The 24,922-nt window shown below is 33.0% G+C and overlaps 2 protein-coding genes across 3 annotated transcripts; one reads left to right on the forward strand and one right to left on the reverse strand.

The window, feature by feature from the left end:
- Window positions 1-1,464: 1,464 nt before the first annotated feature.
- On the forward strand, window positions 1,465-13,298 carry SOL1 (carboxypeptidase D). Of its 2 annotated transcripts, XM_022917707.2 has the most exons (15): window positions 1,465-1,638; window positions 1,889-1,955; window positions 2,043-2,138; window positions 2,337-2,367; window positions 2,496-2,552; window positions 3,426-3,521; window positions 3,847-3,969; window positions 4,975-5,079; window positions 6,802-6,848; window positions 7,746-7,871; window positions 8,032-8,134; window positions 9,577-9,639; window positions 9,841-9,924; window positions 10,837-10,900; window positions 12,919-13,298. In XM_022917707.2, the coding sequence occupies exons 1-15, from the start codon at window positions 1,545-1,547 to the stop codon at window positions 13,224-13,226; spliced, it is 1,464 nt and encodes a 487-aa protein (XP_022773442.1). In that variant the 5' UTR covers window positions 1,465-1,544; the 3' UTR covers window positions 13,227-13,298. The 2 variants fall into 2 exon arrangements, with proteins under 2 accessions (XP_022773442.1, XP_089605716.1); XM_089749590.1 differs by lacking the exon at window positions 4,975-5,079 and having other exon boundaries at window positions 1,484-1,638.
- An 853-nt stretch (window positions 13,299-14,151) lies between these two features.
- LOC111315741 (tryptophan aminotransferase-related protein 4-like) lies at window positions 14,152-18,499 on the reverse strand. The gene is made up of 5 exons (XM_022917710.2): window positions 18,110-18,499; window positions 16,635-16,929; window positions 16,258-16,550; window positions 15,609-15,886; window positions 14,152-14,689 (listed from the first exon to the last, which is right to left on the reverse strand). The coding sequence occupies exons 1-5, from the start codon at window positions 18,406-18,408 to the stop codon at window positions 14,478-14,480; spliced, it is 1,377 nt and encodes a 458-aa protein (XP_022773445.1). The 5' UTR covers window positions 18,409-18,499; the 3' UTR covers window positions 14,152-14,477.
- Window positions 18,500-24,922: the final 6,423 nt, after the last annotated feature.

Genomic DNA, 24,922 nt, shown 5'->3' on the forward strand with positions numbered 1-24,922 from the left:
TAAAATATAAAAATATTTTTATATTAATATTTAGTATTTAAAATATATTTACAAATTAAAATTAAATAAAATATTTTTTTAGGTCGAGATGGCTGAAGCTTGAAAATTTATATAAAAACTCAATCCAAGGGCACGAGAGAGTGCTTGACCGATGAACATGTTTAGAATTGAGTTCTACAAATTTTTAAAGTAAAGTTTGAAACCAATTTGATCATTTTATCAAAATATTTTTAAATTAATATTTTAAAAAATAAAATTAAATAAAAGCATTATTTGTAAATAAATTTAGGCATAAAAATAAAAGAACTCTTGAAATAAAATTAAATAATCATCCAAACCTTATCATTTTATTGTAATTAATTAAGTTCTTAAATATTTATTTTTATTGATTGAGTTTTTATTAAAATAAATTGATTCATTGTCAACATTTTATTTTCGTTTAATCGAGATTTAATTTAATGAAAATGGATTTTTAAAAGTTTAAATGACTGAAAAATAAATATTTATAGATTCAAAATTTTAATTGATTGTAATAAAATTATATAGATTTCGAAAGTACTTACATTTACCAAAATTTAAATTAAGCTCATACATTGAAGGTACGTTTGGTATTATTATATGTTTTATATTTTATATTTTATGTTTTTGAAAATTTTGTTTTGTTTTACTTTTAATTTATTGAATTTGGAAATATGTTTGGATAGAATGTTTTTATTTTAAAAATGTAAAAACAAAAAAATGTAAGAGAAAGTGATTAAAGTTTTTAAATTCTATTTGTTATTAATAATATAATAATATTAATATAATAGTATTTTTAATATATTATAATATTATTTATTAATATTTATAAATATTAATAAATAATATTATAATATGTTAAAAATATTATTATATTAATAAATAATATATATTATTTATTAATATAATAGTTATTAATATATTATTAATATAATATATTATATTAAGAATATATTATTTATTAATATATTAATAAATAATATAATATATTAATAACATATCATTAATTTATTTATTTATTTTATAATTTATTAATAACATATAATAATATTTATTTATTCATATATTATTTATTAATATAATATTTATATAAAAAAATTATTTTATTAATACAATAATTATAATGTCACTGTAAAAGTTTAATTGTAATTTATGTAAACAGTATCTATGGAGTAACGATATCAAATTGTTTCTAAAAAATTGAATCAATAATTTTTAAAATTTTATTTTTAGTTTTTAAAAACAAAAAATAAAAATAACTTACCAAACACATTTTTGTTTTCAATTTAAGAAAAAAAATTAAAAACCAAAACTGAAAATAGAAAATGAAAACAAAAACAAATGACCGATCGTGTGTATATATCCCACAAATGGGTTGGCCCAAATCTATGACCCAAATCCACCTTGGGCCTTGAATCACGCGCCGCCCACGTGCGATCTCGTCTTCTCTCTCAGAAGTCAGAACTCTGATTGTCGTGAAAAATCAAAAACTCACTTGAAGTCGCATTCTTCAGTTAGGAAACAAAATGAATATTGTAGTTTCTCTCCTTTTCTCCTTTTTTCTTCGCCACGCCGTCGCCAGAGGCGGCCAACGCTGCACTTCTCTCACTTCAGCTTCAGGTCCTCTCTCTCTTGCTTCAGTTTGCAAAGATCCTTAATTTTCTTTTCTTTTTGATCTATCTACACAAAGGAAATAAATTTACGTTGTTAAGAAAAAGAAGCGCATGATGTTTGACTTTTTACATGGTTTGACCAGATTTTATTGCAATTCGGCCTTTTATTTACTATTAAATGATTGATTTTGTTATTAGCTTTGTTTTAGATTTGATTTCATTGTCTCTGTCTCTGTCTCTGTCTCTGTCTCATTTAGGCTTTGAAAATGATAGTTATGCCGGTTCTGCAAGGCATTTATTTGTGGAAAACCAGTCTCACGCAAGGTGCTCTTTTTTATTTTTTAATAAAGGAATGAATTTTGCTTTAAATTTTTGTGGTTTGTGAATAATTTGAGGAATTTTTTATTTCAGAATCGATGTTGCTCGTGGCTACATGACTAATTCGGAACTGGAAAAGGCGGTGAAGGAATTTGGGCAAAGATGTAGTCACATTTCTACAATATATAGGTGATTATTTTTATTTATTTGCTCTGCCAATTTTCACTTTTAAGGGAATATGATGAAATTAACTAGGAATTTTTTATTAAAAAAGTTGATAGTTTTCTGGGATGAATCATGAATGTTGTATTTAGTGTTCCATGGAGGTTATGTACTGATTGATTCTTTTTTACTCCCTTTTGAGGGCATTTTGGATTTTGGAATCAGTATTGGAAAGAGTGTGAATGGTTTTCCACTGGTAATAATTTCGTTTCAATTTGCTTCTTATATCCTAAATTTTTTTGTTCCAGTGCTTTGAATTGTTTTTGTTTGTAAGCATTATCTCACGTCTATCTAAGTGAGCGTTTAATGATTCTTTTTGTGTAGTGGGTGATAGAGATTTCTGACAAACCAGGCAAGGAAGAACCTGAACCTGCATTCAAGGTAAATGATCTAGTACTCTGCTATTCATAAACACGAACGGATATGCACGTATTTAATTAGTGATTGCTAATTTATTTTCCTATTTTGAAGGTCATGGGATTTGGTGAAGATTTTTAAGTTTATGTGAAATGATTGTTTAACAAATGATTCTCTTTAAGTATCGATAGGAACCTAGAAATGGAACTGAAGAAATTAATAGAATCAAGATGGAGGAGGAAAACAAAATTTTGAAATGTTGAAACATTACCAGCTTGTATGAGGAGAAACAATAATAAATATATTTCTTGCTGTTATAAGATAAGTGATTTATAGGCAACCTGGTAGTATACCAACAGAAGATAGAAGAGAATGAAAGTATTAGCATCAATGGACAATAATTACAGTAAATCTTCTCAAGGACTATGTTGCCTTACATGTTTTGGGGGGACAAAATTGGAAACAGCAATTCTGGTACATAATTAGAAGTTGAATTACTTTTGAAAGAAAATTTCAATATTAACAGCTTAAAGAATGAACACTGTGAGTTAGAACTTTCTTTTCTCTCTTCCTGTTCTCTGATAAAAGCCTTTTTTCCCTTTCACCAACTTTCTCTTGTTCATTATTCTTAAAATATATGCTTTCCCTTCAAGTATACATGTCTGTTTATGGCAATTATTGAAAACATGAATTGGTTATGACGATTCATTTCTCATCCCATTAGCATGCTGATGTTCTTTGTGTTTTCTAAATGTGTCAGTTAGAGTTTGTTTCCCCTTCGATTGCATTGGCATGGGCCAAATTTTGGTATAAATATAGTTTTTTAACTGTTATTTAATAAACTATTATTCTTTTTTCCATGGGTTAACTGAAAGTCTGATTTGCTTGACATTGCAGTTTGTTGGTAATGTGCATGGTGATGAACCTGTTGGTCGAGAGCTTCTCCTAATTCTTGCGAATTGGATATGTGACAACTATATGAGGGATCCATTGGTATTTTTCTCTTCCTTTTAGTGCATGTAAGTGTATTTCTTCTTTTTCTTGCATGATGTTGTGAACAAGATTTATAAGCATTTTTCATTGTTGTTATCGCCTTCCTCAATTTACAAATGTTATTTTGATGCCACTGTTACCTGATTTTCTGTTGGTTAAATCTGCTCTTTGTTTAAATTTTTCTGGTTATTCATGCATGCATTACATTCATCTTTCACGATTGTGGAACTTGTGCTACTGTAATTTTATGACCTAAAATGTCTTATTAGAACTTATTTTCAATATTAAAAAATTGCCTAACCTATAATATTTGTTGATGGTACAGGTTAAATTGATTGTTGAAAATGTTCATCTTCACATACTTCCGTCAATGAATCCTGATGGGTTTTCTCTTAGGAGGCGTGGTAATGCAAATGGTATTGATTTAAATCGAGATTTTCCAGATCAGGTAACTCTTTTGCAATGCTGGTTTTAGTTAGAGGCGATTGATTCCAAGTTGAACCTTAAAAATCACAAGCAAATGGATATTGTAAGATTGTTATATGTCTAAAGTTGAAAGGTGCATTTTAGTTTTATATAACTTCATCAACAAGTTAAAGTTATAAAATCATTTTGCTCTTCTCAAATCAGGATTGATATTCTAAATTGTAGGATTTATCATAGTTTTTGTAAGATCATGCAGGAAGGTGGCATGTAGAAGAAATTAGGAAAGCTATGCAATGGTAAATACAATGCTTGAAATGCCTACCATTTAGTACCTCCCATTTTCTAGTCAACTTGACATAATCAATGAAATGTAAAATATGCTTTTAAGGATGCAATACAAATTGATCCATTTTGCTCCTTCTTATCTTTATATATGTTATATCATTTTTGCTTCAATATGAAAAACCATTGCGCATTCATATTTTATAGATGGTTTTAGCCTTGCTGAATTTCTGATATGTAGAATTTAATAAAAATTTTCAGATCAGGCATTTGCATTGAGGATAGCATGGGAGCAATGTTTATATTCCGATTATTTTTATGTTATAGAAAAATTTAAAGAGCGAAAGGCATATCTTGGTATAATTTGATTAGTTGGACAGAGTCAAAACTTGAAATCAGAGCTTGTTTTGAGATCCTAACTCTTAAGGTCTGTGCTTAATTTTTATCTTAGTAATAGGGTTGTAGATGGTGTTAATGTTGCTAGGATATTTTTTGTTTGGTATAATATTGAATAGGGATATGTTTTCTGCTTGTAGTTTTCAGCCCAATCACTGAAAATGATCCCAACTAAGGATTCGCTTTTTTCGATTGAAGTTTAATTGGACCCTGATATTCATATTTGCACTCTTCTTGTTGGTTGATAATCAATGTGTCTCGTTATTGGTTGCTTTTTATTCCTAGATTTTATTGGATTTGCTCCTTTGTTTCCCATGATTAAATGACCATGACAAATAAAATCTGTCAGTTCCTTCCTTGGAATGATGATGAGGATGCACGGCAACCTGAAACAAAAGCAATTATGGGTTGGTTGAGAGAGATACATTTTACAGCATCCGCAAGTTTGCATGGGGTAATATTTTGTTCTCACTTTTCATGTTGATAATGGAGGTTACTTTTTCTCTATCAAATTGTTTAGATTGCTTTAAATTCTTGACAAAGGTGGTAAAGGACTGCATTTGAAAATAAACATGATAAACATAGAAGAGCTAAATCATAAATTTTAGGGAAGAGAAGCTTCCCTTCCGCATTCCTCTGTCCTGGCATCACAGCTATTTTTTCTTTAATTTGAATATGCAAATATGCTTTGATCACCAACTCTCTCTCCTAATTCCAGTTAAGTTCTATGACTTGATTTTCTTGTAAGGCCCCAAAAGAGCAACTTATCTTTGTGAGATAGATTAAGCGCTAGATTTGGAAGCAAATGCATAAGAACTGTTCTGCCTGCGTAGTAATGTTGCTTGCAATGTACCTGAGTTTTTATCCTGACTACTACATATGAATTGAATGTCGACACATTTTACTTGTTTATATGTCATTAGAAGGATGCATGCTAAATGTTCATTGAATGGATCTCTTGAATTAAGAGTTTGGAAACATGCTTATAGTTATTTATATAAGAATGGATAGAAGATTGTGTAACCTTTGATAAAAATGAGAAATGGTTTCCATGATATTTCAGCCGACATGGAAAGAGACTTTCATGTGTAATTAAAACTCATTATTTAACAAATTGAAATTTATACTGAGTGAATTGATAAAAATATACATCCTGGATCCACTTTTTTTTGGTACATGTCCTAGATCCACAGTTAATCATAGGACTGTAACGCTCCAATCATCTTAGAGTAATTGTATGGGCAAAAGTTTGTTTGCAATGTTATTATGAATGGATCTATAGTATGTCTTCTGACTTTTTCACTTCTTGGCTTTAAAACTTTGAGATTTAGCAAATAGTAAGATTGCCTACCAAGCTGACCTTATCATACAACATAAACTTTTTGAATTCAGTTTCAACAACAAAAAAAGGTAGAAAATGAACCAAATATAAAGATAAAAATTCTTGTTTATGAAAAGACAATATGCTTGCTTATTCTTATCTTGAGATGATATCAAAATAGCTTTCAAACCTTGGATGTAACTTGGTGTATTGGCGCATGTGAGCTCATACATATGGTCAAAGGTAGAAATCCAGTTTTGGGTGGCCAAAGTAAGAGCAATAAGTAAGATTTTGAAGGGGGAAAGGGGGTGGGTTGGGAGGGGCTTGATATGTGCTTCAAAAAACCAAAAAAGATGAGGAAAATTAAAGCATGTTAGGACTCTGCCCCTGCATGTGCATGCAGTGGGCTATGAGCATTTTCTTGTTTGTTCCATATATGCCTGTTCTCATCGTTTACCCTTTCATTTAGGCTCCATTTGATTGATGCTTTAGCATTTTGCCTTTTTGGTTTCTAATCATTTTTTTTATTTTTGCTTTTTACTTTCTGTTCATTTTTTTGGCAAAATAGACAAAGCAAATATCAAATGCATCAAACAAATGGAGCCTTAGTGAATGTGGGATTTAATTCCAAAGTTGTGGTATCACCAATTTAGATGGCTGACATCCAATCTAGTAAAAGATTGGTCCTTCTACAAGTGTGCATATTAAATTCTGTCTCATGACCTCAAAATATCTGGTCATAGAGTTGATAGAATGAGGTTGTGAATTTGATCTTGTTTAGAAAATATATACAAGAAACATTTTATCAGCTTAATAAAAGGAGAGTAGTTCTTAATAACATTTTATTGTTCACAGGGTGCACTTGTTGCAAATTATCCATGGGATGGAACGCAGGATAAAAGGTGATTATTCTTCATTCATTATCAGCTTTAAAATGCAAATTTGCACTTGCTCAATCATTCAAGGTCCTTGTAGCTTCTGTGTCTTATGAACTTAAATATCTTTTCTACGCATGTTAGACTATCAGGTTTATATCTGGGCATGCTAGGCTTCCAGCTTTTATGCAGGGTTTAGTCACACCAGTCTAATTCCTTTTCGATCAAGCGATTTAATTTCCTTGGTTTGGTTAATAGATGTTCATAAATTGGAATTTTTTCAGTTAACTTATAGATTGTATATTTCCATGATGTGGTTTTCAGGTGTTTTTTTCCTCATTTTTTGTTTTATTTGTATTTCAGTCTCAGCATATAATTGATTTAATTATGTTTTGGCCGGTAACACAATCTTTGATGCGTTGCTGGTTGATTTCTTTTCTTTTTTTGGATAAAGTACCACGATTGTTCATAAATTGGACTTTTTTCAGTTAACTTATAGATTGCATATTTCCATGATGTGGTTTCAGGCGTTTGTTTCCTTCAATTTTTGTTTTATTTGTATTTCAGTCTCAGCATATAATTGATTTAATTATGTTTTGGCCGGTAATACAATCTTTGATGCGTTGCTGGTTGATTTCTTTACTTTTTTTTGGATAAAGTACCATGATTGTTCTGCAATAATGAATGGTTGTGGCCTTTTGTGTCCCTATACCTTTTGTATTGTTAATAATGGCAACCTTAATAATGAGTTTCACTTGTCCCGATGTTGCTGTTAGTAGTGTTACTCTTCTACATCTATTCACCCTATGAACAGCATAAAAAATGGTGTTTGTGATCTATCAAGTCTTTTGTTATATGAATGCAAACTGCATCTTTTAAATGCAATGCTGGCATAGTTTTTCATGTTCATGTGTATTAAATCAGGAGGAATTATTATGCATGTCCCGATGACGGAACATTCCGGTTCCTGGCAAGTGTATATAGCCAATCTCACTATAACATGTCTTTGAGCAAGGAATTTGAAGGAGGCATTACGAATGGAGCATTCTGGTAAGCAGCTTGTTTGCAGATTATGATTAGAGAAATTGATTATTAAACGATGTAACACTTTCGTCATCTGTACTTCGGTTTCTGTAGTCTGTAATACTAGTCCTTTCTTATTACTTTTTCATGTTATGTACTTTTCATCAATTGATTTAACTTAATGCAGGTATCCCATATATGGTGGCATGCAAGATTGGAACTACATATATGGTGGTTGTTTTGAGTTGACCTTGGAGATTAGTGATAACAAATGGCCTAATGCTGAGGAGGTTAGAATCTGTCTAAGCCATATTTTACTTAAATAATATTATGCTTCCACTTGGATTAGGACTTGCATCATGGAGTTACTATGTAATCATATTCTATACAAGTTCTGGAAGAACATTTTTTTTGGAGAAGAAAATTATTGATCTAGTTTTTGCAGAAACTTCAAATTCTTACTTTCTATCATGTACTTGATAGAACTGGATTTTAAGGAATGATATTAAGTTTTCATCTGATTACTTTCCTCCCAAGTCCCAAACGGATGGAGTGGAATTACTCTAGTGCTCTTTATAATTAACTAGAATTGTATTCTTTAGTGCACTGAACTTTTGAAGGGTGGGGGCTTCTTACTTTTCTCATAAAGTCATTTATTGGAAAGATGGGTAGGAGGCATCCTTGTCACCTAGCATTCTTCCCTTCTTAACTAGTTGACATTACAAGACGAGCGTCTATGTACTTATCTTGCAATGAGTTTTATCTTGAAATTCTGCTAAAACCTGCAATTTGGTGATAGTAAACTTGGTCTATCTTAGAAACTTAATGTTGCTGTGTTCTTTTTGATAAAAAGAACCTCTTAGCTTTCTTTAAGGTTTATGTTCTTTCTTTTATCTTTTATTAATATGTCTCCTTCGCCCTTTCTCGATTCCCTGCTTCTGAGTATCTTTATGCAACCTCTGGAGGTCTCTTTTATGGTTTTTTTTTTTATGAAAGCAAGGTTTCAGATAAAAGAAGGTTTTTTTTTTTAATTTTTTTTATTAGAGCCATCTGGAGTGATTGCTCTTGTTTAAAACCTTAGGCATCGAGATGTAGAAACTTATCGTGTCTTTCTGCCCCCGTGGTTCTCTTAAAACTGAGCAGTTAGTTAATTCTTTTGAAGGTGTGTTTGATGCAATTAGGGGAGCAGGCTATTTGAATGTGGTAAAGAATGTTTCAAAACTATTCATTGCAAATTCAGCATGGTGGCCTTCTACTTTATGTTTCATTATCCTTCCTTTCTGCCTCTATGCTTCCTCGCTCTTATGAACTTGCTTTCAATCATTAAAAAACTTAGCTGATCAACATGTTGTAACGTCCATGGTGTGAGTCAAGTTGCATGATCAACCTCACGAATTGCTCAACATAACCATGAAAATGCAGTGAAAATTTCATAGCAATTCTTGTTGCCCTATTCTAGGGATGCTCTAAATAAATGTTATTGACATGGATGGTTATTCTTCCATTTTTATTTTCTTTCTCTTAAATATATTAACAACAAAGAAAATTTTTTCTTTGCTTGTTAGTTTGATATCTTCTTCAATTAGTTAGTTCTTGAGTTTTGGTGGTGTTACTCTATTTTGATTTTTGCTTTGTGCCTGGTTTGAACAGTTAATTTAGTTAGTGTTTATTCTTGTTTTTACTATCATCCTGTTGCCTTTATCCATGTTCTTTTCTGAATGTAATTGTGCAGCTTCCTACCATTTGGGAGTACAACAAAATGAGCGTGCTAAATCTTGTTGCGAGCCTTGTGAAGGTAAAAGTGGAATTTGTGGAATCTTCAACTTGTCTTCTATTGAAAATTGAAATAGATTTCCTTTCTTTCTGCATCTTGTTCTAACGTTATCTATTCTATTGGAGGCATTGTGGATAACAATCTTGAATACTCAACAAAGTGGAATATTTCCATGGTTTGCTGTCTATGAATCTTTGATCTATGTTACTTGTATATTTTCAGAAAGGAGTTCACGGAAGGGTCTTTTCTTCAGATAGTGGAAGGCCATTGCCTGGGTTGATCACAGTCAAGGGAATAAATTACACGGTGTGTTCACAACTTTATATGCAGTCATAACACACACATATCCTTATTCTCTCAATAATTTTCGCACAAATCATAATTTACGGATTCTGTGATTTGAAATTTATCAATCTCAATGTTTAGTCACTGGCATTAAAAGATAACAATTGACCTTCTTGTCCTTGTTTAATGAAGTCACTTCAAATTTTATAAGATATTGACTATGATCACTGAGGTCCAATCATTTCTCCTTAGAATGGAGAATTTATATCTTCTAACATAATTATGATTTTCTTTCTTTCTTTTTTTTTGCCCAAGAGATTCTTATGGTTTTCTACATGTCAACGTCTTTGCTTTGATTCTACTTGTCATAGGAGAACAGAGATTTTGGAATTTGTGAAGGTCTCTTCTTCTCATTTGGGGATGCAATTTCTGAAGAAATGTGAAGAACCAGGATTTAGCTTTAAGCTATCCGTCATAATTTTGTTTTCCTTTCTTTACCAACCTGTTTCGTTTGTAGACCATTACTACTTTGCAGCAATCACTTTAGAAAAAGAGAAAACGTGGTTGCCATAAATTTTGCAATTTTTGAGACATTTTTACATCCATATCCACGCTTCATGTTTTAGTTTCTATCACCTTTCCTGTTAGGGACCTCTTCTATACCAAACAGCAATTGCTATTAATATGCCAGATGTTAAAAACCAAAATAAAAGGGAAAATTAAATAGGTGGTTGTTATACTTTTCTGGGAGATTATTTATGGCAGTATCCATTCCGCTTGTACTTATGTTGGTTTTTATTGACATACACCTATGATTATTGTTAACAAAATATTCATTTCGCTGTGTATATAAAATTTTGACACCAGTTGATAAACTGGTGGTCTCAAGCTTTCTTTTAATAACTTGTTTCTTGGTTCTCCTGATCATGACAGGTTAAAGCTGGCAGTGTATTTTCTGATTATCATCGCTTACTTGTTCCAGGAGAGAGATATGAAGGTATGAAAAATGTTTAGTTGCATTATGTAAGGTTCTTTTTGGGGATTGTTAGAAATGTTGGAAATACATAGAGACTCTTGTTAATGGCATAAGAATGATAAGAAGGGGAAAAATGTGCATAATAATGCAATAAATTTAACATGTTGGAGTCTGTAGTTGGTCAAATAGCAAGAATAGTATAAGTTTGCTTTACACATACTCTCTCCACTAATGTAGCGACACTTAACCAAAGATCAATTAGTTTTTATTAAGCTTGTAATGTTAGGCTAGGGTTAAGAGATGATAAAAGAAAATTTAGGCTCATAACCCCTATACATGCATTACTTGGGATCCTTTTTTTTTTTTGATGAGAGAGCTTTCAAGAATTGTAACACCCCCAACCTAGATTCTTTTTTTTTTTTTTTTCTCCTTTTCTTCTCAAACAGCAACCTCTTAATGATTTGCATATATACCATACTATTTTCATGCTTTCACCCTTGTATTTTTTTTTTTTTCTCTTTTGAATTCTGTTTTTCTTTGTTTGAAAGCTGTTTTCAGCTTTTCTTTTCTTTGTATGTGCTGCTGAAGAGGTGTTAAGTAATGCATGCACTTACTAATAAGTTTGGTTTATTGTGGCATTGAAGAATCTTTATGATCATTTTTAATATGGAAGAGTAGACCAGTGCTGTTAAGGCATGCGCCTTAGCACCAGACAAGAAAAACTTCTCAGACCCTTTTGGGGAGGCACATTTAATCAGGCACACTATTTTATAAGGAGGTAGATGCAAAAAAAAGCCTGCCTGACTTAAGTGCTCTTTAATTTCTTTTATTTTTAATTGTTTTCATTTGCCGTACCTTTAAAAGTAAAAAAGGGGACAAATAGAGCCATTTTCTGTTTTCATTTTTTTGAAAAATGAAAAATGAGTGAAAACATATCTGGTAATTAAAAATGAAAACAAATTTTTAGAAAGCAAAAATGAAAATAGATTGAAATATGAAAAAAAACAAATTTCAATTGAGAAAACAAGGGATGCACATTACTTTTTTCTTTGTGTTTTGCAAGTTAACATATTTGAACACTTTTTAATGTCATTAATTAATAAATATATATTATATTTATTATTAGATACCATTAACAGTAATATCATTGAATATTTTATTTATTTTATATTTTTAGAAAATAATTTTTATTTTCATTTACCAAATACATTTTTTAGAAAACAAAAAATAGGAAATGAAAATTATTTTCTAGAAAATGAAAATAAAAAATAAAAATAGAAAACATTTTCTCAAACCAAACAGAGCCTAAATGTTTGAGTATCCAACAACAAACATGGGGCCACAAAGAAATCATGCAAACATGGGGCCACAAAGAAATCATGCATATTGGCCAGGAAAATGAAAAGAAAATTTTGTGTGTTTTGTAGGATAAACTGGATCACACTTTAGAGTTTGTTATCAGAATTATATATCTTAAGCTTATTTTATATATATACACAGGCACACATACAAAACGCACACAAACATATTGCACCTTACTTCAATCAGGCGAGTGCCTTTTTTTGCACCTTGCACCTCAGACAATATAAGGGCTCTAGTGCCTAGAGTGTGCCTTACACCCTTCACAACACTGAAGTAGACAACATTTGTTAGGATGGCTGATCATTGAATGTGTTGCATCAGGTCCTCCGTGTTACTGTCCTTTTTTTTTATTTGTTTATGATTATGGACATCCATCTCTTATGTTTGGGCTTCGTATTTACTCTCATATCTATAATATTATCTTGCCTTCCGATAAACAAGGCATGCACTTGGATTTTGCAGCTGGTTGAATACATGTTTCAAACATTTTGTGCATCTCTTGCTGATTTTCAAGTGGCAAGTCATTGCAGTTTATGGTTTAGGATATTGGTTTAATGCCTTTTTTTTTTCGTTTACTACATTTTTGCTCATCATGCACAGTTTATAAGCATCGAAATATCTCAATTCAATTAATTAATAACAACCTGTATATTATGAACTGGTGAATGTGCTTGCAGTTATGGCTGCTGTGCCTGGGTATAAATCAAAGGCCACAAATATCTGGTTGGAAGAAGAAGCAATGACTGTAGACTTTATTCTTGATCCGGAAATCACTTCTGAGGGGACTCTACTACGAAGTATGTGTGATTGCAATTGTGGCAGCAAGAGCAGGCTCTTTTGGGAAGAGTATTTTTTGGGAGTTCACTTTGAAGTTTATTTAGTCTTGATTGTTTTCCTAGCATTCCTATGCTTTTTGCTAAGGAGGCGAATAAAATTCAACCTTTTAAAACACGGACAGTCACCTAAAAGATTAGTGTCGATATGACCTTTCTTTGTAACACTTGTAACTCATGTGGATTATGATTGATAAAGGAAATAGAATATCTTTTTGCTCAAATGTGCGACCAATCTAATGCTTGTTTGAGTTTACTGTGAACTATTCTTTGGATTACTTACATAGCAATTTCTCTAACCTACAAGTATATGGATAATGATAAACAATGTAAACCTGTAGTTTCTTCTGACACGAGAAAATGTATTGTTGTAGATTTTTGTTGTTCCATTTTGTTCTGTACGGTGTTTAGCGTCTTTTTCTGCAGTTCTTTAGCTAAGCAATCTTATAAAAGTGTCTACCTATAATTGAATTCGGAGCTTAATTCTGTTAGTTCATGCAGTTAATATTAAGAAATGATATTCAACAGGTTTGATATTTAAATTTCAACATCTGCAACCTCTTCTTAATGTTCTAACTATATGCTTATTTACTGTTATGTTTGATCATTTGCCTCAATTCAAGGACTAAATTCTCCTTACTGCAATTTGGCTTTCAAAAATTGACAAAATCAAGTACAACGGAAAATGTTTTCCTCAGAATGCTATGTTGCTAAACAATTTCTTTGTAGTTTTTGATTTTTTTGGTTTTGTATTAAAATTTTACTATTAATATAAGAAAAAGAAAGAATGGAAAAACGTGAAAGAAATCACAAATGTAGTAATACTGTGATAACAAGATGGTTAAAATGGAAGAGATTAAATATCGAGTAAACTTTATAAAAAGAAAAGATCAATTCGGTTAGAAATTAAGATAAATTTGTTTGGACAGGATGAAAGAATCATGTTAACATGTGTGAGGGGATTTTTGCAAACCCAGAGAATTGAGTCCCTACTCGATGACTAGAGCAGTTAGGAAAACTAAACATAAGGTGTTTAACAGAAGCAATAAAAAGGACTAGAGCAGTTATGTTTGAGCTTCAAAGAGATTATTTTTTCCTTGATTTTTGCATGATAACATGTCAATCTAATTAAGAATATGCATATCCATACTTACGGTAAATATTCTCAAGTTTGATCAATGGAATATTGCATTATGCATCCACACACGTATATATATATCAGGTCAAAGACTTGACCATTCTATAAAGAATTCAAGTCTAAGAGTTCAATTGACATGAACCCTTGCCCACTCTAAAGAGTGATAAAGAAGGTAAATGGACTACTTGACCTCTTTATGTTGCTGTAACACAAGTCATTACAGAAGTGTTGGAAGCTTTTGATCAACAAATGTTGATCTCATTCTTCACATAGTTTTAGCACCGTCTTCCTCTGCTACTAGTTTGTTTAATCGTTCCATTAATATATTGAAATCATCTTGGCTTCGGATCAGGCTGAGTCGAACATAGCAATCTTCTGTACCAAACCTACTTCCTTGACGGCCAATGATATTAGCTGCCATGAGCACTGCATTACAATCTTTATCTTCTTCTCTCTCACATTTCAACCATGCATAAGCTGCCATAATCATTAGGTTGTTAAAATTATGTACCTATGTATTTAAAGATATTCTGTTGTATATGGCTACGGAGCAATGGTAAGAATAATATGTAGTAAAGATAGGAATTAAACAAGTGATTAAAACCTCGTACTAGTCACAAATATTTGGTTTATTAAGGTCGATTGTAAGAGTTGAGAGCATAAAACTTATGTGAATTTGAAAGAAGGTTTGTTCTTGTGAAGGGTTAATGTTTTAATCTATCAAATGAAAGTTTAAAATGAAGAGAATTGCTTGGGCAAGAAGAAAGCACGTTAAAGGAATTTTTTGAACGAAATAATGGATTGACTCCCTGCTTAACCATCTAATTCCACTAGGAGAGCAAAGATTAAAGTTGTATATAGAGGTAAAATGGTGCTGGAATGAAGATATAGGTGACCATCCCACAAAACTCAGGACATTTATGTTTGAAGTTCAAACAACAGAATGAGAAATTGAACTGATTGTTTTTCTTTGGATCTCATATCATGTGCACAAGTTGTTCCTGTAGTGAACTAGAAAGTGGCATTATGGTCGTTGTCCATAGTTGTGTCTCAATCATTATTGAAACCTTAATTTCTTATAGGTAACAGATATGGTCTGCTTTCAATTTGTCAAAGCTAAATGTTCTAGAATTATGCACCGATGGAATTAAGTTCAGATCTAGCTTGCAGCAGCTAATAAGTAATAAGAAAATCAATAAAGGAGCCAATTTATGCCTTGATGATTATAGGTAGTGTACAAGAATATGATTGTTGATTCCAAGACCTGAATGATGGAACATGAAAGTGTACTCATCGCTTTTCTATCAGAGTTCTTGTCATGGCCAGCTGAATGATGGAACATGTGTGCAACGCAGGAGATTAAATTTTTAAGCCTAAATGAGGTTGAGAGAAATACCTGGTGAAGGTTCTCTGACTTTGTTGTAAAAGGTGCAGTACTGGGGATCAATTTTCTGAAGAGAGAAGCGGTTTGACAAGGATAAGGTCTCGATCAATCTTTCCCACCTGGTCTTCATTGTCTGGTATGCGAAGTCAAATATTTCAGTTCCTTCTTCTAGGGCTGCTTTCAAAAGCTTAAAAGTTCTCAACTGACTATCTTTAGAAACACCCATCGAATTTAGCTCCATGTGTGCTATCATTCTGTTAAACACAGTTTCATCCTTTATCACTGCCCACCTGTGTAAAACACAAAAATGTAATTGCTGTAATTCTTCTTTTTTAACATAGGGGGCCGCAGACTGGGAATAGGAGAAGGGGTTGTTGGTGCCGGGATCTGAACTCCAAAGCTGCTAAATACCATCTCTTAAAGTGGTTATATGAATCAACTAAACTACGTTCTGGGTTCGTGATTACTGTAATTCTGCTTAATAGAATAACAATTCTTTCTAGCTTAGTTGCTAAGCTAGTTTTACTGAAAGAGTATAATTGCACAACCATGAAGGGATGGCTTTTTTTTCATAGTAGTTCATAAAGCACCTATAGGCCTATAGCACTAATGAAAAACTAGAATCTTAAGTTTAGTAGAGAATGGTGGTCAGAAGTTTTACCCAAATCTGCTCCCAGCATGACCAGTAAGCTTGGAAAGTGTAAAAACCATCAGATCTTCATCTGCAGGAGCTGGAATTGGTGTAAAATGTGGCCAGTAATATGCATGATCATGGATTGTTTTGACATTAGGTCCATGAAGAACCGCTTTCTTTAATTGTCCATCAGGATTGTTTGGTGAAGTTACGAACTCAATCATATTTGCTCTAGCATCTGATCTATTCCTCCATGTATAAGCATCTCCTTCAAACTTGAATTTTTCTGAATTAAAATATTCTGGTTGTAGTTTGTCGAGCTGTAGAAATTCAATTTAGTATCAAACCATTGACAACAATTTACATACTTGAGTGAAAAATACAATACGGGTACTGGACCAGACCGTGTAGTAAGGGACTGAAGCTACAACTCCTACAGGTGAGGATGTATTTTCGAGGGACAGCGCATAAGCTGCAGCAATGAGGACTTGGGTTGAACCTGCACCAAAAACAATAAATCTGTCTTCTGTGACTGCATTCCCTACAATTGCATGCACTTTGCGGATGAGCTTTTCTAGCTCTTTTGAGATAAAAGTTTTATCATTATAGCTGTAGCTCATTTGGTGCCACCCTGCTACTACCAGTGCACTACTAGCTAAATGCTGCATCCAGAAAGGTTCCAAAAATAATGGATCCCCACTGCAAACCAAAATGTGTCAACGCAAGCAAAGATTAGTAGCGAAGATGGGATTGATAAGACGATATTATGGTTGAGGATAAAACTAAAAATTATATATTATCACCCTTATGCTAAGAATTATATGTCAACATTGACGATATAACTAGTACGTTTCATGCGACTGCGGATCAAGTAACACAAGAGAAGTTCCAATGGAGAGATAGAAATCTATGACTCAAAGTATTTCTGAGTGAAAATGATGTTCTTCATGAAAAGCGTGGTTAAACCTCTTGAGAGAAGTAGGCCAGGGAACAGAAACATGTTAGATTATAAAACGCACTTGTTTGAGGTGGATCCAAATTTGGATGTAAAAGTAAAACAAATCGAGATTGTTTTGCCCCTGCCGAGTTGAATTGTAGAGATTTCTAATGACCGAATTCCTCAGTTTAAACAAAGCAACAGACTCTTTAAGCTTTAACAAAAATAATCATAATCAACGAATGTGACTCTTTAAGCATCAGTTCTTGAATCTCATATCAGGGAGGACCGACAATGATATATATGAAGAGACTTGGAACTTATAGTGGTTAGGTTTTTTTTAGAATAAAACCGGAAGACTTTGGGTTAAAGCCGTAAATATGTATATATATATATATATATATACGTGTGTGTGCGCGCGCGCGCGTGTAAGAGAAAGAGAAAGAGAGAGACAGAGAGAGAGATACAAAGAGAATTGAACTTACATTGGTGAGGTATTTTTAGAATAAAACCGAAAGGCTTTGGGTTAAAGCCGTAAATATATATATATATATATATATATCTGTGTGTGCGAGCGTGCGGTATCATCCCAGTATTTTGGTGCTTAAGACTTCATGTCTATGGTCTGAAATTTGAAACTCCAGATGGATAAAATGAGATTTTATGGGATAGGAGAGGGTTACCTTTCTGAATATCATGTGCAGAAAACATAAAAAAGAGTTTTTTTCTTTGAAATAATCAAAAAGAGTTTTTTTCTTTGAAATAAACTTGATTACCTTCTAAACACGCTAAAGAATGAAAACAGAAGACCTGAATCAATAACTAAAACTTGTCATATACGAATCAAATATGAGTTTGTTTTTTGAAGAAATAATCAAATTAAGCCTAAACTTGAATAAAAAAACTGGAAACACTTCCTGACATCATCTGTTGCAGAGGTACCTCTCAGCATTTGCTGTGCAGTCAGGTATGAACTGAGAGCAGTCAGGGCCTGTAAAGCATGTATTGCATTCACAAACTGGTTTATTTCCATCGACAACCAAGCCATCCAAGTAAGCTCTTCCATGTCCTGAACAGGATATAGCTGCCACAGCTTCAGCTTCTTCTGCAGCTCTTCTGCTCCAACTCAATTTCCGTTGACCACCCATATAAATATTGATAATAAACAAAAGATTAAGAATTATAGAAGACACCAGACAAGCACTATTCATTTCTTTCTCTTTTTTGAAGATCCCAATCATCTGATAGAACCCCCCCCCCCTTTTTTTTTTTTATTGAAATTACAAAAGAAACAAGGAGATCAATGGTATAAAATGGTGCTGATACTTTATACAAGCTTGCTGAAATATTTTTACTTTCTGTTTGTGCTGAGTAATATATATTCTTATTTTACTGTTGCTGATAACGACAATATGAATAAAAATGAAACTCATTTTTCCTGTTTGACTCCAAATTTTCTTATTTTAGACTTTTAGTGCTGAAATATGTGGATGAGATTTAAAGAAAGAGAATTACTTTTCCTGGTGCTTTGTATAATTTGATTTTAGATAGAATTTATATATATGATACATTATTATTATTATATAAATTTCATATATTATTAATAAATAAAAAATATTATTTTATTAATAAATAAATATTAATTTTTAAAATAAATATATAAAAATTAATATTTTAAAAAAATTTATTTACATCATCTAATTTATTTTATTAATAAAATAATATTATTTAATTTATTAATAAAATATAAAATTTATACACTAATAATTCATTAAATATAAAATTTTTAAAATATAATTACTAATATCATTTTTAACTTAAAATTTTTTTTTATAAAATAAAATCGTAAAATTTTTAAAATAAATAAATAATATCTTACAATATATTCGCAAATTAAATTTAGAAACATCTCCAATTAGTTGAATGTGAAAGAAAAAAGTTAGCTTACATGAGCCATGACGTCTAATCGAAGAAAGAGATTGATTTTGTCGGCCACATACACAGTAACGCTAGCAGCAGTCGCAAACACACCCGCATTCAAACACGACGAATATTGTGAAGCCACGTCATTCAACTTTTGTGGATTTGTATTAAATATTTATTACATAAAAATAAATAAATATTTTTTCATTTTTTTTTTCACTCAAACATTTTTCTTTAATTGTTAATTTTTTTTTACAATCTAATTAGTCAATAAAGATTATTAATTAAAAAAAATTAAGTCATTTCTATTATGATAAAAAAAGAAATTGAGCACAATAAATGAAATCTAAAGTACAAACTTATCCAATAGTAAAGTACACCAATGAATCTAAGATTTTTTTCTTTTTTTGGAAATATTCATTTATTATCGTTGTTGTCTTGTAGGATTCGGGATTGGTTGGTAGTAGATTGTGACTGAATATTGAATAATGAGAATATTTAAAAAATATTTATTTTAAATTTTTTTATTTTTTAAATATTTTGATGTTTTATATATAGGAAGTTATAATTTGAAAATAAAAAAAATATAAGTGTTAATATTTGAATTATAAATTAATTAGATATTATTTTTTATGAGTGATTATATAAATTAATTAAATTAAAATTAAAATTTAATTATTATTAGATTTCATTTTAAAGTTAAAATTACTTTCCACACTATTTTAAAGTATGATATTATCATTTATGAATAATTATATAAATTAATTAAATTAAAATTAAAATTTAATTATTATTTGATTTCATTTTAAAGTTAAAAATACTTTCCACACTATTTTAAGTATGGGTAAATCCTAAATATACAATATTTATTATTTCCTGTCATTTTTTAGCGGTGAAATGCATTAAGTTTTTTTTTTTTTTTTTGGTTTCAAAATGGTAAAGCTTTATTAAAGTATATTTTAAAAAGTTTTTGTGGTCTAATCACGAAACGGAAAATATAAAATGCATTAAGTTGGTATTTGAAAAAGTCTAAAATAATGTTTGTCCTTTTCCTCACACAATCATAGATATTAGACAATTTGTGACAGCAGGCATCCGATTTTAAGAAATCTTTCTAAATTCGATTTTAAAAAATCAATTTCAATTATTTTGAATTAAAAGAAGAAGCAGCAAATGAATTGAAATGAATTTAAATTCAGGATTATTTGGTTATTTTTATTTCAATTAATTTTTTTAGTATAAAATTTATTTAATAAAAAATAAAAAAGTAAATTTTTAAAAATTTAAGGAAAAAAAAAAAGAAAAAGAAAGGTGACATATGAATATTTAAAAAGACAAAACACCTTAAATTTGTTTCCTGATTCCATTTTCAAAAAATTTTGATTTGATTTCAATTTCTTTTAAAGAACCTATTATGTTGAACCGTTGCAAATTAAAATCAATCGTATACGAATTATTTCATTATTTATACCTCAATTTATTTTTTTATAAAATTTATTTAATAAAAATTAAATTAAAAAAAGAAATAAAGAGTTAAAAAATTAAAATTAAAAAGTAAAAAAATGAAAGAAGGATAGGATGCCCTCGGACACTCTCTTTTCTTTATTCTCTACAATTTTTTTTAATAAAAAAAGTTACTTTCATTACTCTAACAAGAAATCAACGTTAGGAATAGCTCCCTCCCTTCGTTCAACATTCATTCCACGTTGAAAACTACCTTTCTTACAAACCCGCACGTGGCTTCATTGAGGCATCTATTTCTGTTCGACCAAATCATCCACAGAATATACATACATGTTTCCAGCTTCCCCTCCTGGTTCGCCTTAACCAAGAAACCAATCCGAAAATCTGGGGACATGGCCCATGTTTCCAGCCATCCCTGCACCCAGTTAGATAACCTTTCCCATATACAGCCACTGAATACTTTCAAAAAATAAATGATATCTCGTCCCCCCTCACCCCCCCCCCCCCCCTCCCAACTTTTCCACAAACACAGCAGGTCCTTCAACTTGGATATTGCGTCCTTTTAGAGCACTCCTCACTGGTAATATGCCCCATGGCAATCTGCACACAAAAACCTTCACGTTTGGAATTACTTTGGCCATCCATACTAGCTCTTTCGAGAGTCTAATCATATGATAAGCAGACTTTATCGAGAAATTCCCGAACTTCGAATCAACCCTTATCAATTTGTCTGCTATTGGAATCCTGCTCAAAGGAATTTGGATTATTAATTCAACATCCTCTTTGCAAAACAAACACGACAGCATATCCATATTCCAGTCTCTCCTACTATTATCCATTAATTCTGCCATTTGTACCAACTGGCCTCCATCCCCTTGTTGCAGTGCTGGTCTGAACATTGGTGGTTATTTAACCATCTGTCACTCTATACATCAATGCTTCTTCCATCCCCTACCCTCCACATTGACCCTTCCACCAACACTGATCTCCCAACTAAAATACTACGCCAGGCATATGATGGATTAGCCCCCAACTCTGCTTTCAAAATCGAGTTCCCTGGAAAATATCTCGCTTTTAATACTTGGTGGCACAGCGACCCTGCATCTTGCACCAACTGCAACCCTTGGTTAGCCAATAACGCCAAGTTAAATCCAATCCTCTATCCATTTTTGCAACACATAAAGAGTCCTAATTTTTCCAATGAATCCGTTTTTGTTCATTCCCTTCATTCCACCAAAGCCCAGCAATAATCATGTCTAGTTCATGCAACAGACTTTTTGGTAATAAGAAACAGCTCATGTTATACATAGGCACGACTTGAGACACTGATTGGATCAACACTGCCTTCCCTGCATAAGATAATAGTCGACCTTTCTTCCCCCCTGCCATATCCTCTCTTTTCGTCTTTGAAAAACCATCCTCTTCGATGGTCCAAACATAACTGGCACCAGGCGCAGAGGTCTGAGCACCAGTGACTAAGGCTTGAGCACTCGGGACAGTTGTGGGGGTTGCCGCAATAAGCATGGAAGAAGTGTTCAAACCGCCCGTACAGCATGCAGGCTTGTCCGCACAGCCAGGATCGGGCCTGCAACATGCCTGCACTGCACCTAGGTGGACCTAGGAGAGTCTAGTTGATTCAGAATCTTCTAGAAACATTCAGGATCGGCAGCATTCAGTAAGATAATCTGGTTGATCCTGAAAATCAAGAGGAACCTCGTATAATTTGTATAATAATATGTAATCCCTAATTTTTAGGAATCTTGTAAATCCCTTGATTTTAAGAGATATCCATAATTAGAGTTGAGATCTCAAATATAAATAGAGAGTTGTCCCACCCTTAGTTCTACATCATCAGACACATTTGTTTCAATAATCTACAGAGTATATTTTAGCTTTCTGTTGCATTCTTTAACTTGCGTATTTCACCCTTCCTTGTTTTTGTTTGCCCGCAAGCTAGTTACATAGGTTAAACTTCAGCATTCAAAATTAATTCCAAGTCCTAAGTACGCACAAATTCAAGCTTAAATCTGAAGCCCGTAATAGTTGGTATCAAAGCAGGTGTTGCTCGTGTGTTTTGTGTGCAGGTTGTTAGATTGTAGTCAAGGAAATGGCATCTCAGAGCGATGTTGCTAGCCAACAACAAAAAGCCTAAGAGCAAGACCGTGGAAGGGGAAAGAAGACTAGTTTGAGATATATTTGGTTTACCATGGACAGGAGGTTAGCTAAGGTGGAAGTGACAGCGGCTGATGTGAGGGACAAGCTTAATGAGGTAGAGGCTCGCTTTGAGGATATGGACTCTAGGGAGAAGGAGCTCAAAGGCGAGATGCAGGCTGCCTTGAATGAGACAATAGACATGCTTACCTGAAGGAATGAAGCCTTAAAGGCCATGATGGAGATCATGCGCAAGGAGTTTGATGAGCTCAAGAGGGAGTTTATTGCTTGCAAGACAGCCATTGGGAATGGCATGATTGCTGGTGTACTAAAGTCTCGTGTGGAGATCCCCAAACCCAAAGAGTTCAAGGAGACTAGGACTGCAAAAGAACTGGACAATTTTCTATGGGGATGGAACAGTGCTTCCAAGTCATAGGCATGCAGAATGATGCTATTAAGGTAAGCATTGCTTCCATGTATGTTACTGATGTCGCTTTATTGTGGTAGAGGCGCAAATATGATAACGTGAAGCATAGGGATGCCATGATTGGAACTTGGAATGCATTCCAAAAAAAGTTAGAGCAATTTTACTCGAAGTATGCCAATTATGAGGCGCGAGCAAAGCTACGCCGGCTAACTCAGCAAGGGGACATAAAGGAATATGTCCAAAAATTTTTTGAATTAATGCTTCAGATTTCAGATCTGAGCGAGCTCGAAGGTTTATTTGCCTTCATGGATGAACTCAAGCCATGGGTGAAGCACGAACTACAAAAGCGACGAGTTCGTGATCTGACCAAGGCCATAACTACAGCTGAGTCCTTGGTGGAGTTTAGGCCACAGAATAAGTCGGAGTCTACCAAGCCCAAGCTGAAGGGCAGGGACAAGAGGGATCGGGAGAGACGGTCTAAGGGAAAGGATCGTGATCAGCAGTCCAAGGATGAGGACCGAGACCGTTCGGAGAAAGATGTCCAGGAAAAGCCACCAGCGGGGAAGTGGAAGGCTAAGAGGGACTGGGAGTCAATCTCATGCTCCCTATGTGGAGAAGGCCACATAGCGCGAAACTGCCCACAGAGGGGCAAGCTGGTTGCCGTACACAAGGAATCGGATGAGGAGCCAGAGAAGGAGACAGTAAACCTAAGTTGGTATCCTGCGCCAATTCTCTTGTTACACCCAGTGTGTTCTTAAAATCATCACTGACCCCCATTGATGTTTTCAAGCTGAAAAGTATAGCAGATTTTGCTATGTTTATCATTTGACCCGATGCATGTTTATATGTTTGTAGTATATTCAAAACCTCCCGGCATTCAACCACACTAGCTTTCATGAATAATAGGCAATCATCCGCAAACAACAGATAAGAAATTCTTGGAGCCCTTCTGGCCACTGCCACTCTATGGAAAAAAGGAAGTATATTTCCTCCATGCTCGGCTTGTTTCAGTAAACAGGACAGCCCCTCTATGGAAAAAAAGGAAAAGGTATGGTGGTAATGGGTTGCCTTGCCTGAGTCCCTAGTCGGATGAATCCTTCCACATTGGTTCCCATTCACCATCACCGAATATGAAACACTACGCACGCACGTCGTAATCTATGAGACCCATTGCGTCGAGAAACCCATCTAAACCTATCTTATACAGGCCATACCCTACTTATGGACATCCCTATTATACATCACCCTTTCCAGATAATCCCATCCAATCCTGTCATATGCCTTGCTCATATCTAACTTGAGAGCCATCTGCCCTGTCTTACCACCCCTCTTATTTGATCATTGCATGAATTGTTTCATGAGCTACCACCGCGTTGTCAAAAATCATTCGTCCTGGCACAAACGCATTTTGATTTTGTCCCATAAACATTGGCAAAAAGGTTTTCAGTCTATTAACAAACGTCTTGGAGATAATTTTATACAAAACATTACACAGGCTAATAGGTAAGTAATCCCTTATAGAACTAGGTGCTCCTACCTTTGGTATAAGGACAATCTTTGTATGATTAAGATCCTCGAGCAAAGCCCCCCCTATTCAGGAAATCCAAGACCGCATTTTTCATACCAACTCCTACTACATGTCAGCATTTTTGAAAGAAAAATGCTGACATACCACCTGGTCCTAATGCTTTGCTCGGATTCATTTAAAACACTGCTTCTTTCACTGCTGTTGTGAAATCCTTTTCAAGTTGCTTACTCACTTGGTAGTTGCCTCCATGCGGTACACTACT

This window comes from Durio zibethinus, chromosome 20 (assembly GCF_047325235.1).
Source record: "Durio zibethinus cultivar Kanyao isolate XHJ-2024 chromosome 20, ASM4732523v1, whole genome shotgun sequence".
Classification (NCBI taxonomy): domain Eukaryota; kingdom Viridiplantae; phylum Streptophyta; class Magnoliopsida; order Malvales; family Malvaceae; genus Durio; species Durio zibethinus.